Source organism: Sinohyriopsis cumingii, chromosome 10 (genome assembly GCF_028554795.1).
Source record: "Sinohyriopsis cumingii isolate HCF-2022 chromosome 10, ASM2855479v2, whole genome shotgun sequence".
NCBI classification, from domain to species: domain Eukaryota; kingdom Metazoa; phylum Mollusca; class Bivalvia; order Unionida; family Unionidae; genus Sinohyriopsis; species Sinohyriopsis cumingii.
This window is the reverse complement of record NC_142970.1, coordinates 12,119,393-12,136,037: the sequence shown is the minus strand read 5'-3', so window position 1 is coordinate 12,136,037 and position 16,645 is coordinate 12,119,393. Positions and strand designations below refer to the sequence as shown.

At 37.5% G+C, this 16,645-nt stretch overlaps 1 protein-coding gene across 1 annotated transcript in view; it reads left to right on the top strand.

Moving 5' to 3' along the window:
* LOC149789604 (carnosine synthase 1-like) overlaps positions 1-16,445 on the top strand; it is a 39,049-nt gene extending 22,604 nt beyond the window's left edge. The window contains exons 5-12 of the mRNA XM_089971621.1: positions 149-387; positions 2,104-2,370; positions 2,902-3,082; positions 4,384-4,472; positions 5,266-5,497; positions 7,433-7,695; positions 8,523-8,739; positions 13,882-16,445. Coding sequence (XP_089827747.1) covers positions 149-387; positions 2,104-2,370; positions 2,902-3,082; positions 4,384-4,472; positions 5,266-5,497; positions 7,433-7,695; positions 8,523-8,739; positions 13,882-14,906 — 2,513 coding nt within the window. The 3' untranslated portion in view covers positions 14,907-16,445. The remainder of the gene's footprint in view (positions 1-148; positions 388-2,103; positions 2,371-2,901; positions 3,083-4,383; positions 4,473-5,265; positions 5,498-7,432; positions 7,696-8,522; positions 8,740-13,881) is intronic.
* The last annotated feature ends 200 nt before the right edge of the window (positions 16,446-16,645 follow it).

Sequence of the window (16,645 nt, the reverse complement as noted above, 5' to 3'; positions counted from 1 at the left end):
CCGTCGATGTCGATATATTCACATGGCAGCTTAAGGCAGGAATTAACCATTATTTCGTTAGTAAACTGCTTTCTGTAACCAGGTGACGCTGTATAAATGTGACTACCTGTATATACTTATAAACCCATAATATTCAAACATTACATAGGTTGCAATCAATGTCCCGGTAACATGCTCCTGGTCTTGTCAACTACCTGGCTGTCGAAGAAGAAATCTGAGACAAAGGATGGCTTTTATTCGCTTTACGTCCACAAGGCAATTGCTTTTGGTGTTGGTGGTCAGTCTGTTCTGGAGACCTATGATCCTCCACGCAGAGTCACTTACTTTGTCAACTTTTTCACCAGGGCTTGTACGAATGGACAAAGACATGATGGCAAAGAAGTCGAGGTAAGATTTTTCTCTCACTTTCTTTGCTTTTAAAATTATGCATTTTTGATTTAGGTCGTTCTTTGTATGCCACTCTAATACTTAAGAATTTCGGTTCGAAAAGGAACATGCATATCACTGTTATCCCTGCAATGCAATTCCCATAATTCTCTGGAACGTGGCCCCGAAGTAATCAACCGGAATTTAGATCGAGGGTTCAATCTAACGTTGCACCTGCCAAGGTATCGAGACAGCCTTGTTTACTTGGCATTGGACAGCCATCAGGCTTTGTCGCAGCATTCAGAAACAGCTGATAACGGCTTTTATGCCTAAATAACTCTAAAGGAGAATTAGCATGATTTTGAATAATTTTACAGTTATTTATGAACATGAATTTCCAAGCAACTAGTATCGTCTGTTTACAATCATAAGCAGTACATATCTATTTGGTTCGCCAGGGAACTATAATTGGTATATATTCTTGACTTCCATTCAAGTTTGTTCTTCCTATAATACAGGCATATCTTGACTTACCTTCATTTTTTTGTACCTATAACACAGGCGTATATTGACTTACCTTTAAGTTTTTCAACCTCTTACACAGGCATATCTTAACTTCCCTTCAAGTTTGTTCACCTATAACACAGGCATATCTTGACTTGCCTTCAAGTTTTTATTATCTATAACACAGGCATATCTTGACTTACCTTCAAGTTTGTTCACCTATAACACAGGTATATCTTGACTTGCCTTCAAGTTTTTACTACCTATAACACAGGCATATCTTGACTTACCTTCAAGTTTGTTCACCTATAACACAGGTATATCCTGACTTGCCTTCAAGTTTGTTCAGCTATAGCACAGGTATATCCTGACTTGCCTTCAAGTTTTTTCTACCTATAACACAGGCATATCTTGACTTACCTTCAAGCTTGTTCTACCTATTACACAGGCATATCTTGATTTACGTTCATTTTTTTGTACCTATAACACAGGCGTATATTGACTTACCTTTAAGTTTTTTCAACCTCTTACACAGGCATATCTTAACTTCCCTTCAAGTTTGTTCACCTATAACACAGGCATATCTTGACTTGCCTTCAAGTTTTTACTACCTATAACACAGGCATATCTTGACTTCCTTCAGTTTTGTTCTACCTCTTATACAGGCATATCTTGACTTACCTTCAAGTTTGTTCACCTATAACACAGGTATATCTTGACTTGCCTTCAAGTTTTTACTACCTATAACACAAGCATATCTTGACTTACCTTCAAGTTTGTTCACCTATAGCACAGGTATATCTTGACTTGCCTTCAAGTTTTTACTACCTATAACACAGGCATATCTTGACCTACCTTCAAGTTTGTTCAGCTTTAGCACAGGTATATCCTGACTTGCCTTCAAGTTTTTTCTACCTATAACACAGGCATATCTTGACTTACCTTCAAGCTTGTTCTACCTATTACACAGGCATATCTTGACTTACCTTCAAGATTGTACTACCTATTATACAGGCATATCTTGACTTACCTTCAAGCTTGTTCTACATATAGCACAGGCATATCTTGACTTACCTTCAAGTTTGTTCACATATAACACAGGTATATCTTGACTTGCCTTCAAGTTTTTTCTACCTATAACACAGGAATATCGTAACTTACCTAAATGTTTATTCTACATATAGCACAGGCATATGTTGACATACCTTCAAGATTATTCTACCTATTACACAGGCATATCTTGACTGCCCAATGAGTAGCTCCCTGAAATTAACAAAACTGGTGGACGACAAACTATGGACTCGCAGCATCGTGTCTGAGCTAGGACTAGCTTTTCCGGAGACTGTGGCATTCGCTTACAACTCAGATATTGTTTATCCAAAGCAAGAACCAGATATCCGTGTTGTTCACATAGATGAGAAGAAAACAAGCTTGGAAGAGATCGTAGATGTAGAAGTCAATAAATTCCTTGACAGATGTTTTAAAAAAGAAGTGAAAATGGTAAGACAGTTATTTGTTTGTTCAGATAATGCAGGCAAATGAAGAGTGTTTTAAGAGTTGTTTCCATTGCTGATATGATGTTTACGAGAATGCAACGATATCGTTGACGGATATAATTATTTATGAGTATGGGTTATTTGGGACTCTATAAAAGGTAGATACCTGGAGAAAATAATATCTTTGCTAGTAAATTGCACTTTAGCTGAGTAATATTTGTCATATTTCTTATTTATCTCTAATGGCAAACTTCGACAATATCCTTGATAAAAAGGTTAAACGCATAATTTGAAATTTCTACAGTAGTTCTAGAACGTTTAGCGAGGTTGGGAATATATAGCAATCCTTAAATATTATATTTTTTTATTCTCCACCATCCAAGAAACCCACTAGTGAAGTGCTTTTTCTTGTTTCGTTTTCGTCTGCAAGCATTACGTACTGGAAATCTTCAATTTCCACCACTTTAACTTTCTGTCACTTTTCAATAATAAAATAAATACACAACCAGCAAATCGTATCCTTTTCATTATCAAGATTGTGGTGAAACCCTCTGGAATCATGTGGCACGCTAGTAACGGTGTGACGTACCATTGGATTCATAACCGCAAAGAAATCATCCAAGTGATCCTCGAATTCTTTACACTGATTGATCAAGGAGACGCTGTGCTGGTGGAAACATTCATTGAGACCATCAAACCCATCAAAACCTGCAAGGGTAAGTAGAGGCAGCACGTACACTACAATACTAGAGATTCATCTCTTCAAAATCACCACGGTTTTTCTTTTTCATCATCACTATCCCTGCCTGACACAGTTTGACCATGGTTCGTGGATCACAACAAAAATGTGTTAAAATAGTATGTATGCTCTTCCGACAAATATAAGATATATTCATTTATAACATATTTATACCCATCCATCGCATCGCTTTTGGCAGGTGGTAGCAGCAAACCAAATGCTGGTTATAATTTGCTATGGATGTCCACAATTAAAAAAAATTGCAAAAGCAAATAGTATAGAGTATTCCAATCAACAGTTGTAACATTGCCACATTTGACGTATGATCAATTCACTCTCTTAAATTTCATCAGTTGGGCAAAAACATTATCTATGTTTTGTTGATACAGACGTCTATTTTGATTTCCCTTCCACTTTTTGACTCGTGGCACTGGATTGTAAATGTAAGAAATCCAAAGCAAGGGGCGACATGCACGAATTGTGCCTGGAGTGTACAAAATGTAAGCCATCTTCTCCTTGCAGCATGCGAAGTTTGTAATCTAAGAATACCTGGTCAGCCAGATGCAGTCAATCCGAAGGAAGGGAGGACATGCATGAATTCTGCATGGAGTGTACAAATGTATCTCATCTTACACTTGCAGCATGTGCAATTTGTAATTTGAGGACACCTAGTCAGGCATTCAGCAAAAATCAAAAGGCAAAACGAAGAGTGGAAAAGAGCTAGTTTGGATGTATTAAGCACACATCCAAATACAGAATCATTTGTGAATCTTATGGGGGAAATAATTGTACCCACCACCCACGTCAGTAGGACCATGTCTTTATCTGTGACATCAGCATATGTTGGGGGGACGAATGTAGATTTATTGCAGTTGCAGTTCTTTAAGATATTCTAAACAACTTCAGCGTGTTTCCAAGTAGTTATATTCGACCATTCACTGTATCCATGTGATGCCAGTAGCAGGACCCAAAATGTATACCAGTCTTATTAATGCCGATCGCTTGATGGCAACATAAGCAGCAAGTTTGTAGAATGACCAGCATACGGTTTAGGATTGTAGTCGTTATTAAAAGCTGGACAGAGAGACATACGGACAGATCAGCAGACAAAGGCTATCCATTTCCTAATGTATCGGGAAATATAATGCATTCATTTATCGGAACATTACTGGTACAAGGTGCGAAAATGGACAGATGTTGACAGAGCTCTATATATTTTGTAAAGACTTCTAAACGTGATATTGGCACAACAATCAGATATGTCCTTTTGTTTTTCAGTTCCTAGATGGAGGTGTACAGAAAGCTGTGCTGTTCATCTGAGATCAACTGTATGTCGAAGAAATGACGATACACCTATGACGACAAATGTGAGCGTCTGTTGAATCTTTGTCGTGCCAGGATTTGGGGGAAACGGCAATCAGAACAGCACACATCCATTTCCGTCTTGTCGTGAAAGAACGTTGGAGTTGTAGGATACAGACAGATTTGACATGTTTGGTGAATCGCCTCTGGCACAGTGTTCCAACTGTGTTGTTTCAGGAAAAAACCTAAGATACTGAAATTTTGTCATTAACTCCTTTCCCTTCCATGTTGTGCCAGGGGAACAAAATTAGTTCAAAATATAGTTTCCAATGGCGAATAATTATAACTGACATTTACGTCTCGACTTGATTGGGAAGGTTGAGGGCTGTAAGATTTGGGGAAGAAAGTCATTGGCAGTCGCTTTTCTATACAAATTTATTTTAATTGCTTTATTATCTCTACGAGCTGGTGATTGAATGAAGACAATTGTCATAAATTTATTTGAACCCAATACAGATCTCTCCATATATTTAATGTATATAGTTCAAAACTACTTTGCATGATCAGTTCTCGTCCTTACATGGTACCGATTACACGTGATCCATCAACATAATATACAGGGATGTTATTTTACTTCTTTAATTTTATTCATCATTTAGTCCTAAACTATTTAGAGTTTGCTGTTTTCTGGTAATACTTTATAAATCAAGACCATTCATTTTCTTACATTTGTAAATACTGGTTCAACTTCTTCCATACGATCCCATTACTTACTTATCTGGTTGCCAAGTTGAGAGCCCTTCAAGGAAACGCTCAGTTCCAAGGCTATATTAAATATTTGCCCTCTTTTACCTATAGATCAATTGCGGGATTGCTTTCGTAGAAGAGCCAGTAACAGATACCACTGCGATTTTGCAGCCACTGAGAACCACTCTGATTGCATATGGTGTGACTGACGACGACGAAATAGACCGGTTTGAAAAAGATGTAAAAGAAGCATCTGCCGCTATTCTTGACAGTATCATGACATACGAAAGTGACCTTGACACTTCGGAAAGAGGAGGTCTTCTTGCCCAGACAGATATTATTGGTACGTTGCACTAAAGTCTAGAAGAAAACAAAGTAGAACGAATATATGAATATAAATATATATATATATATATATATATATATATATATATATATATATATATATATATATATATATATATAGTAGCGTAGATATAACGCATACAGTAAATACAATACATATGAAAAAAGCTGCAATCAATATTTAACAATATCAAACCATTCCTGCTTGAACCAAAGTGTGGATGAAATTCGCATTTGGACAAATTATTCTGTACAACTGATGACTCTCAAGTTTTTATACCTGTTAATGTCATCTTGCTGAGTCAAAATTGATCTGTGCAGGCACAATTGTTGCGTTGGACGACTTTTAGACCGTTCCTTTCGTATGTTCTTGGTTTTATGTCCACCGCTACTAGGTGCCTAAAACACGCTCACTTGCTCAGTCGTAGAGGCTGAACACTCAGATAACTTCACTGCAGTAGCAAGGGAATTTATACAAAAGGCTGGAAAGGTGTATGCCAAATATGTTCATCGCGAATGCGTGTTATAATGATCTGCATTCGGCAGAAATGTAACTGCAAATACATCTAAATCAGCAGTGTAAGTAGAAGTGTTTGTTTGGATATACTGTCACTCTTTGTTGCTGCTCCAAATGCCTTTAATATTGATGAATTGTAGTGTTTTGCCTTGTGCATATAATGGACAATTGGTAGTTTTCTAATGAAGAGACTGTATAAATCCATTGTTTCATCCTCTTTTCCTAGCCAACATGCTAGCCATAGCTTGATGCGCGGACATATGGAAGAGTTTGCATGCTAACATTCTTTGTAAGATGATTGACCGATGATGCCTCGGGTGTAAGAATAATTTTTGACAGTAGTGTTTTCTTTTTACTTACTAAGCAATCAATAGTCTGGTTTCTAGCATAGGAATCTTAGATGATGAGATGACGCATATAGCTGCTGAGACAGGAAGAACGATTTTGAACGTGAATCTTATGGACTCTACTTATGGTCTGTGACAGTTATTTGAAAAAAAAATACAGCCGTTTGCTGTCTGTTATGGTTGAGCCTGCCTTGTTGCATGCTTGGAGGTAAAGATCATTTTTGCGTACATGTGTATGGACATCTGCCCGTGCCTACGTTCATATTCTAGATTAATCTGCTCGTGCTTCCGTTCATATCCTAGATTAACCTCAATATTAAAGTATTTTATATCCCTGAATAAAGGCGGAGTGGACAAATACGTACATCCTGTCCTGAAATGTTCATTAATAAATATGTAAATGATATACACGAAATGTCATGTCCAAAATTATAAGGTGATATCAGTATAAATTTCAAATCTTTTTAGCGTCTCTGTCAACTCTGCACAATAATAGTTTTAGCGTCTCTGTCAACTCTACATAAAAATCTTTTTAGCGTCTCTGTCAACTCTACACAATAATCGCTTTAGCATCTCTGTCAACTCTACACAATAATCTTTGCTAATTCCGTCTCTGTCAATTCTACACAATAATCTTTGCTAACTCCGTCTCTGTCAACTCTGCACAATAATCTTTGCTAACTTGGTCTCTGTCAACTCTACACAATAATCTTTGCTAACTCCGTCTCTGTCAACTCTACACAATAATCTTTGCTAACTCCGTCTTTAAATATTTGCGTCTCTGTCAACTCTACACAATAATCTTTGCTAACTCCGTCTTTTAAATAGTTGCGTCTCTGTCAACTTTACACAATAATATTTGCTAACTCCGTCTTTAAATATTTGCGTCTCTGTCAACTCTACACAATAATCATTTTAGCGTCTCTGTCAACTCTACACAATAATCTTTGCTAACTCCGTTTTTAAAAATTTGCGTTGCCTGAATGAAAATGCCGTCTCTATGTCGAACTTCGATGTTTTTTCAATTTTTCATTTTTTGCAGATATACTTACTCGAATTGTAATTTTAGGTATTGACTTTGTAATTGCCAATCGCAATGGTGTTCTTACTCCTGTCTGCATTGAGGTAAATAGTCATGACTGCACCATCAACTGCCACACATTCGAAACCTTTTATCCCAAGATGAAGGAGATGACAGTTGGACCTTATGTAGAGACCATGATAGCAAGGTCTGTTAATTTCCTGATGGTCGGAAAGTGGGTACTTGTTGTTGGAGGAGGCGATTACAGCAAGCACTTCGTCTGGCCAGCAGCTGAGGAAATGGGTATAAAGGCAAGTATCGCTAGCTCTCCATCAACCGATGAATAGGCACGAAATTGTATGTTTAGAAATCGAAAGAGAACATCTACTGTAGCAGTAGCTTTTGCCCATTAAATTTGCTGTTGATATGGTGTCAGGATTTGAAACTGGCCAGAAAAGATACCGATGATTAAAAACATCATACACTGCCCATATTTACCAAGACGAGTTCTAATGATAATAATATAAAATATACATGAAATGAAGCAATGCGTATTGTCTGAGATAAGTTCTAAAATTTAACGGTAGGAATAAGAGCCTGATCTCTCTCTACGGTGATTGTGTTGTCTGTTAGACACAAGTACGTGCATTTATAATGAATAAAGTGCACCTTGTTATAGCAAACTGAGTGAACTATCTTATGCCCACTCGAGAATTCAAAATAATATCCCCTCACAATTATGGACGATGCGTGTTGTCTCTCTAAATTGTTTAGGTTGATATGTCAGTGGCTATGGATGATTGTTAGTGTTCTGCAAACTTTGTTGAAACCTTTATAATTGTAATGCACAATAGTTTGAATAATAAAGATAACTAGCCCGTATGCTGATGAAGCAATATATCGAATTGACTGGTATTCCTGATTCGGATGTGGTATTTATGTTGTTACATGGAGAAATAGAATGAATCTATTTGCTTAAACCGACAGAGCTGAAAATCACAGAAAGTTGTGGAAGAGTGATTATGCTTTTAAAAATATTTGGTCCAAAAAATGAGAAAATGATATGTTATTTAATTTTCGTTATTTACCTTAGTCCAATCTTTAAAAATAACTGAATAAAACGTAGTTTTTTATGCAGGTGATGCTGGTTGAGTCTGATCCAAATCATTTCGCCAAAGACGAAGTGGATGAGTTCGTCCCTTTTGACTTCTCGGATCATACTCAGGATGACCAGCATGCTATGAAGATCTTCAATTACATAAGGAAAAACAAGATCAAGCTTGATGGCTGCCTCACGTTCTGGGAAGACTGCGTCCCATTGGTCGCAAGGTTGTGCCATCTTCTTAATTTACCAGGTAAGGATCTAAAAGGACATTGTTACTTGACGCTGCAAGGAGATTTATTATTTGACTGAGGTGACAACTCGGATCATATTATTCCTGAAATCATCAAGTATTGAACAGCATTTTCAGGTACGAATCGTATCGCATATTTTAAAATTGTTTGCCATTTATAACTGAAGGTTTACTCTATAAGTATACACTGTAGGAGTAATCACTTGAAATGTATATATAAATGTTACATGCCTACCAGATAAAGACGTGCCCTTGTATTCATGCATTAGTGTTAGTGAGCAATGTCGTAAAGTCACTTCATCAGTGTGAACAAAAACTAAAAACCAGAAAGGCAGGTTTTGTCAGAAATATTATGCAGCAATCAGCGAAATAAATTAAGACAAATGTCATATTTTAGGCAATTTTTTATGTGACATGAAACTGAGGAGAAATATATAGCCACATGTGATTCTAGAGGTGCTCTGTACTACAGTATAGTAGTCTTACAAATGTGCAAATTATGCATTGTTATGAATATAAGTGGAAAAATGAATGCTATATGCCACATGAGAATGTGTCAAATTATGATCCATTCCACGTAAACCTCATAGAATAGAATGTTTTTGATGAAACTCACTTTTTCTGTCCAGTGTTCAATTACATTAATGCCCTAAATAGCCTTGTATCCGATGCATTACTGAGTGATCGGCATACAATCAGATATTTCGGCAGTCAGTGCTTTACTAGGAAAGGGTATTTGATCTATGACGATTTCATGTGAACAAGCTTAGACTTGAAACAAATGAACATCCAACGTTTGTTGGAATTTTAATACACGCCTCCGCAATGAAATGATTTCTTTTTATTTTCAGATATATGAAGAACTAAAAATACATCCAATTTCGTTATTGTTACCATATTTGCAAGATTTTAAAACAGTTATAACCTAGATCACAAAGAAGTAACTCCATCACATTCTCCTATTAATATATTCCAAGATGTTATTAACATGTGGGAGATGATTTGATCTAGCAGTCGAGGAAAGTCGAAATATTTATCGTTTATATTCCGTATAGAATATAGACAAAGGCAAAAAACTTTTCCAATCTTGACCTCCATTACAGGCCGATAAGTCACTACGTGGTTCACCAGCTTCTAGTAAAATACATCGTGTCGCGTACTTCACATTTGATCAAAGTTAATCTTATGGATTATTTAACATCCGTGGACAAAGTTGATATAGAAGTGTGTGTATTACTCTTTTTAGTGGCATTTTTTTTAATGTTTATGTGCAGTTGTTGGTATTTTGTTCATTTGACCTTGTTTTCCGGGATGTTATCAGCCACACTTCTGGTATCTTTACTTATTGATTACTTATGAAGTTGAACGCTTTCCATTCGTTACGTATTGAAAACGTTTCGTCAGTCCTGTCTTTCAGAAGCTCTGTAGATGATGTATCCGAAATACCTAATATGCCTTGCTTGTACCAAATGTTCATCTGCAGTTACACGCAGTCTTTGTACTTTGTGGCCACATGATATCTGATCCACTGTAATGTGACGAACATTAAAGACAACTAGATACTAATTTTACACCAGAAGAATTTGTGACACGTTGATGGTCACTTTTCCATCGAAAGTTATGCCGTCATTCTCCACAGAGACCATAACGTCGAATCAGCTGTAACCGGAAGATTAAGTGGTTGGGCATTGTCACCAAACTTTGATCGACAGGCTTTGTAGGAGTGGCAGATGCTGATATTAGTACAACATGCGATCATACAGTTGCTTTCCTCAGGTGAATTTCTTCGAGTTGTATCTCTTTTTTGTCAATGATTACCGAGACTTTGCAAGAGACTATCCTTTTTTCTGGACTTCTAGTTTGTCTGGTGAGCATAATTGCCCCAGTTCTTAAGCTTTTCCACGGGGAGTTTAGGTTACTGTGAATGATGCCGTTCTAGCTGCCGATCAGCAGGTCCGGTTGGCCTCGCCTTTGTATGCGGGAAATGCGGAGATCTTGTAACCCATCCATCCGTTTTACCACTCGGACCATCCTGGCGTTTTCTGAACCCGGACGTCCAACCAATACTTGAGCAGGACTTCCAATGTAAAGTCGACCGGCGAACATATGAATGAGTCATCCATCAGGGTGATGACTGAGCTGAATGGCACACATAATTACAAGCATTTCTAATCCGCAAGACAAACATTGGCACTGGTGGAGATACCGTCTACACAACAGCCGCCTAAGAATATACCTCGTATCCTTTGGGAAGATACCATACTTCCTACTCCTTATTCCCCTCCGAAGGTTTGCTCCTGTGTTGTGAAAACGTCCGATATAGAATCTTCCTCAATGATGCAAATATAATCTTGGCGACTTACCATGCATCGATTCTACATTACAGCGTACATGAAAAGCTTTAAAGGAACAGTGGATTAAGTCTATGACGTTCTACCGATTTACTGGATTCCCAAATCCATTCGAAAGGAAACTAGGTCTATAAAGTCAACTTTTCGTGGTCTAGAAATACGATTGACAAAGCGCGATGTTTTCGCTTTCTTGTACAGTCAGTAAAAAAAAAAGAAATCTCTTTCCGACAGACTGTTACAATACACGATATGGGCAATTTCAATAATCTCGTTTCAGAAAGCCAGCTACTATTGTTGTTCTATGCAAGATTCTTATCGCACGGTTCCGCCTATATTTAGCACTGCACTCATGTTCACTGAGGCGGTCAGTGTAACCATTCCTCTGTTTCGTAAGGTGGACAGAACTGTATTGCACACCACTTCTAAATTAATTCGAGACACAAATGCTACCTTCTCTAGGCTATATTCGGCTTCACTAGTAAAGTTTCGACTTTCCTAAAACAGAAAGCTATGGTGACTGGGAATCCACTGCCTGCATTGCTAGGGCGATTAACAGGGCAGTGCATCACTGGCGGCACAGACCCAGACGTCGTCGGGTAAGCTAGATCTCATCAGACGAGAGGTCTGAACACGCTTGTCAGACCTAAAGCAGCATTATGCATTGGCCCTTCGGTCGGATAATTTAGGAATGTCAATGCTGTTTGGTGGTAAAAATGAGGAAGTACGTTAACAGGCATCCACGAACTGCATCTTCGTTTTGCTTGCACGCCTATTGTTTTTTATGGGGGCAAGACTCCCTTCTTTTTTCGAATTTCCTGGTTCGACATGTTGGTTAACCGATATTATTTCCAAAGGGCTTCGAATGTCAATTATCAAACTCCGTCCCCTTTTGACTTCCATGAGAGACTTATTCTCCGATCTGCAGAAAGCAGAATTTAATAAACAGTATCTATAGTCGCTACTCGACATGACAGTGAATATATTTCATAACCCAAATTGACTCCTGACTGTTTCTAGCACTTATTGCTAACTGGAATTACAGACCGGTCAAAGACGGCAGCCAACTCAACAAATAGTTAATCTGTCCGAGGTTCCAAATGGTGACGTACGACAGGAGAGTTAGCTGTCAGTTTATATATTAATTACTACCATGTCCATATACGCATATGCAAATTACGTCTAGCAACAGATGCAGGTTGCTTCTCGCAATAAACATTCCAAGGTAAATTTAGGCATAACGGATATAGTTTACGATAATTAAATATCAGTGATATTAGCGAATATTGAACTGAATAACTCAGATCGCTAAATTTGTTTCCCCAACAGAACTTGTCGTGGCAGCTGACATGGCTAACTGAAATAAATATGGTCCCTTAGCGATCTCATCCTTGCAGCTGCTACTATAGGAAACGTGCATCGGGATAGCTGTAGCTTCGACATCTCATGTGAGCGAGATGAACAAGTTACATTCCATTTCATTGGGCTAAACTAATACAATGGTTAAATAGTCCATATGATGTAAATAGATATCAGCAGGCTTCAGTGTATGGAAAAGCAATGCTTGTTGATGTGTATCCTCTTCTTCAAAGATTAGTTGATGTTGAACCCGTTCCGCGGTCTCGATCACTAATTTAGGCAGACGAAAAATGTGAATTAGAATCTGGCAACGCCTCTCTTTTAGATCAAGATGGAAAATGGGATATAAACACCCAACCCATGGCATAATGGATAACGTGAGGAATATGTCATATTCCGTAATCTCAAAAGATCAAGGACTCCGCATAAAACTCGTCACTCATGAAATCAGAACCATCTCTGCAAACCTCATGGTCGAATGGAAAACAGGTGATCCAGAACTTAATATATGGAGTTATCTGGCACGCACTGTCAACATTCTCAAGCTAAAGTATGCGTAATCTGACATTGCAAAGACAGTAGTTGAATCCAGTCTGGTAGATGCAGCCCAGACCATCGCCAGACCAGGTTGAAGTTGGAACATCATTCGCTTGGTTTGCCCTTTGATTTTACTAGATTTCTGTTACTGGCAAGTTTGCTGATTGTGAATCAGGAATACGCTTTACCCTCATATTAGGAAGAATCATTGTCCCCTATATTTAAGTATTGCCCCATGCTGGTACATTTTCTTATAGACCGTATGGGAATATATTCAAAGGATAAAGCAATTTGTTTAGTACTTACACCATTAAATGATTATAAAACCCTCACACACCTGCCCGCAAATGTAAACATCCTGGTGAAGGTAATCCTGAACGAGGTGTGGGGGACAGTTGGGAAAAGTTTCGTTCCTTGTTCTTTAAGAAATATATACGAGAGCGACATAACATTTTGTTGTACCGCTATTTCTTTGTTTTAGAGATAGTGGAGCTTCTTTGGGTAAGTATTATCACAGAAACATTAAGCTACGAGATAAATGCTTTCTTTCCAAAGAATGTTTCTTACTGCCTTTCTAACCGTTCAGTACAAAGCTGAGTCATTTTACTTTAACTTTTAAATAAGCAAACTACTTCTGGCTTTTCTTTATATGGTTTACATCGAGGTTTCAAAATATGGAAATATTAGCACTGAAAGATTGCAATAATTGTGCTTCGAGACCCGTTAATACACAATGAATACCTTTTATGATAGATTCATACGTGATCTCAGTTGTTGATAGCAGAGCTTTATATAGTTGATACATGTTTTAGCTTACTTTAGCATTTAAGCAAAGAGACTTATAAAAGTCTTTTTTTCTCATACAATATTCCATTTTTTTATTATGTTACCTTGCAAGGGTCGTCCGTGAAAGGAGCGTTGAGTGCCAAAAGCAAGAGCGATACACTGGCTGTCCTGAATAAAGCGCCTGGTAGCAGCCCCCATTGGCCATTAACGAATCTCTACACATCATGGTTCCTGCCATTGAGATCTCAAGCAGACATTAACAATATCCAGAAGGTACGAAAATTCCCTTTGATCATGAAATTGGAATATGGGTCCAGAGCCGTTGGTGTCACACTAGTGAGAAATGCTGATGAAATGGCAGAGAAATATAAGGACGTTCGTGCTGTTCTACAGAAACCTGAAGATTACCCTGGCATTGGACTTGGTCATGGAAACACCTTGATGGTTATGGAGTATCTCGTTGGTACAGAGCATGATGTAGATGTCATTCTCCATGGAAGAAGGCTGGCTGGTGCCTTTGTCTCAGACAATGGTCCAACAAGAGGTACGACCTTCACTGAGACTGCCGCTTGTATGCCAAGTGCGCTTCCTTATGACAAACAACGACAACTTATTATAGCCGCTTACCAATGCTGCTTAGAGCTTGGTCTGAAGAACGGTGTCTTTAATGTGGAATTTAAGATGGAAGCAACTGGTCCAAAACTGATTGAGGTGAACGGCAGGATGGGTGGCTTCTATCACAGGGACTGGATCAGAAAAATCTATGGAATAGACTTGCTGATGCCTGCATTCGAGATCGCCTGTGGAATCAAACCGTATATACCAGATCGACTGCCAAGAGGACAGATGATGGGAATCATGTGCATCCCTTCATTGCATAGTCACATTCTTCAAGACCCATATTATATATCCAAAAGGCTGGATTTAGAGGCTGCTGGAAAAATTCACTTCAACCTATTAGACCAACATTCTGCGGTTCGTGCCGGTGGCTTTGAGGTGCCGTTTGCAAATGTTGCTGTGATGGCGGAGGACCTTCCTACAGCAAGACAAAAACTTATTGCACTCGCCAAGGATCTGAATATCGTCCATCCTGATTACAATGTTGACAGCTTCCTGGAGGATTTCTGGAGCATATAGACCAGAAAAGTTTCACAGTAATCTTTCTGTTTTAGTCCTAAGCGATATTTGCATATTTAACAGTAATTTCTAGACTTAGAATCAGATAAAATATTTGTAAACCTTTAAGTAAAATGTACTTGCTATCGTGTTTACTTTGAAATAAATGTACTTTGTATCGTATTTACATTGTGTAGTTTTATGTCGAGACATAAAACAGTTTTAATTTGCTGTTTAATTTGTACTTTCGTATAAAATTGTATTTTTTGTACAAGTTATTCCTCATTCTTTTATGCAAAAGTTTGGTTCTGTAATAGCTTACAACTAAGTTGATATTTTATTTGTTGAGAATGGTTATCTGACATGATAAGAAAGAGTATAAACCACCTTATATTATAAAAATAGCACAATTAATGATTGACCCTGTATTGGATTTTCTGAGCTGGTTGCCATCATAAATGTCATATTTCTGATTCCGTTTTAAATGATCTTGGAAACAGGTATGTGCTATCAAGATCTCGATGAATTCGATAGTGAGCGAGATCTTATGTATTATTGAAATTATCTTGCATCTAATGGGCCGAACATTTTACGATTTGAGAGGTTGCATTTGTGATTCTAGTTTCAACAAATGTGGTAACTGGATTCAATTCATGAAGATATCATGCCTGTGCCTTCACGTGCATGCTGAGAAGTAATCATGCATCTGAATAGCTATATTTCAAAGATCCCTTTATATCTTGAACTGTTGCGGCTACAAGGCTTATGGTGAAATTGAAACAATTTATATATTTTATATACAATGCACATTATATTTTATATAGACAAGAACATGTATATGTTGTTCACATATTGTCAGCAGTGACATAAAATAATTTTACTCTCAATTATTTGTGTTTGTTTGGCAAACATTAAAATATGATGTCACTGTCTGCATGTCTTTCATTTTCGTGCTCAAATTATTTTCTTAATACGCTGTGTTATTCCTATCCCTCTTGCGCGTTGTTTGCACATTCATTTGTTCACAATGATTGTCAGAAACAATATCCGAAAAACTAACATTATAATATCGACATGCGTAATACAGACATTACACATATAGATCGACAGATATTGCTTCCGATATGTCTGAGATTCTTAAGATAATGAAGGCCACACTGAACATCTCATGTAATGTTTGATGAAACCCTGCAAGTACGAATTTATTATCATTGCCACGCCCGGAATTAATAGTGAACGCGAGTATCACGTGATATTGAGGTGATCATGCTTGCGATGATTGGCTAAATTTGTGACTACATTAAACATGCTGTATTGCTGATCGGACTTGGACTAAATGCGGTAACTGTACTTAAATTATCAATATCTAAGACGGTACAAATATGAGCAGTATCAAAGCATGCTGGTATGGTGATCTGCGTCTAATTCCCAGCGTTTGATGAAATTTGTATCCATCCTTGTAACTATCCTATAATGTTATGGTGTTGAATGAGACCTTAATATGTTAATGGTTTGGACTGCTGTTAGAAGAAGTCCTCAATAAATTCGTTTCCGTTTTAATCAGTGTGTTTTTCTTCTTCTAATGTACCATCTATGTAAGAAAAGAAAAGGCAAGGAAAGGAAGCCACTATATTGACTTTTGAAATGTACAACTTTGGAATTAGAAAACACGTTTTTCCCTTGCAAAGCAATGAAAAAGAGATTCATTTTAAATATTAGACATATAAAATGCATTTGTTATAACGAATAAATTTATTTAA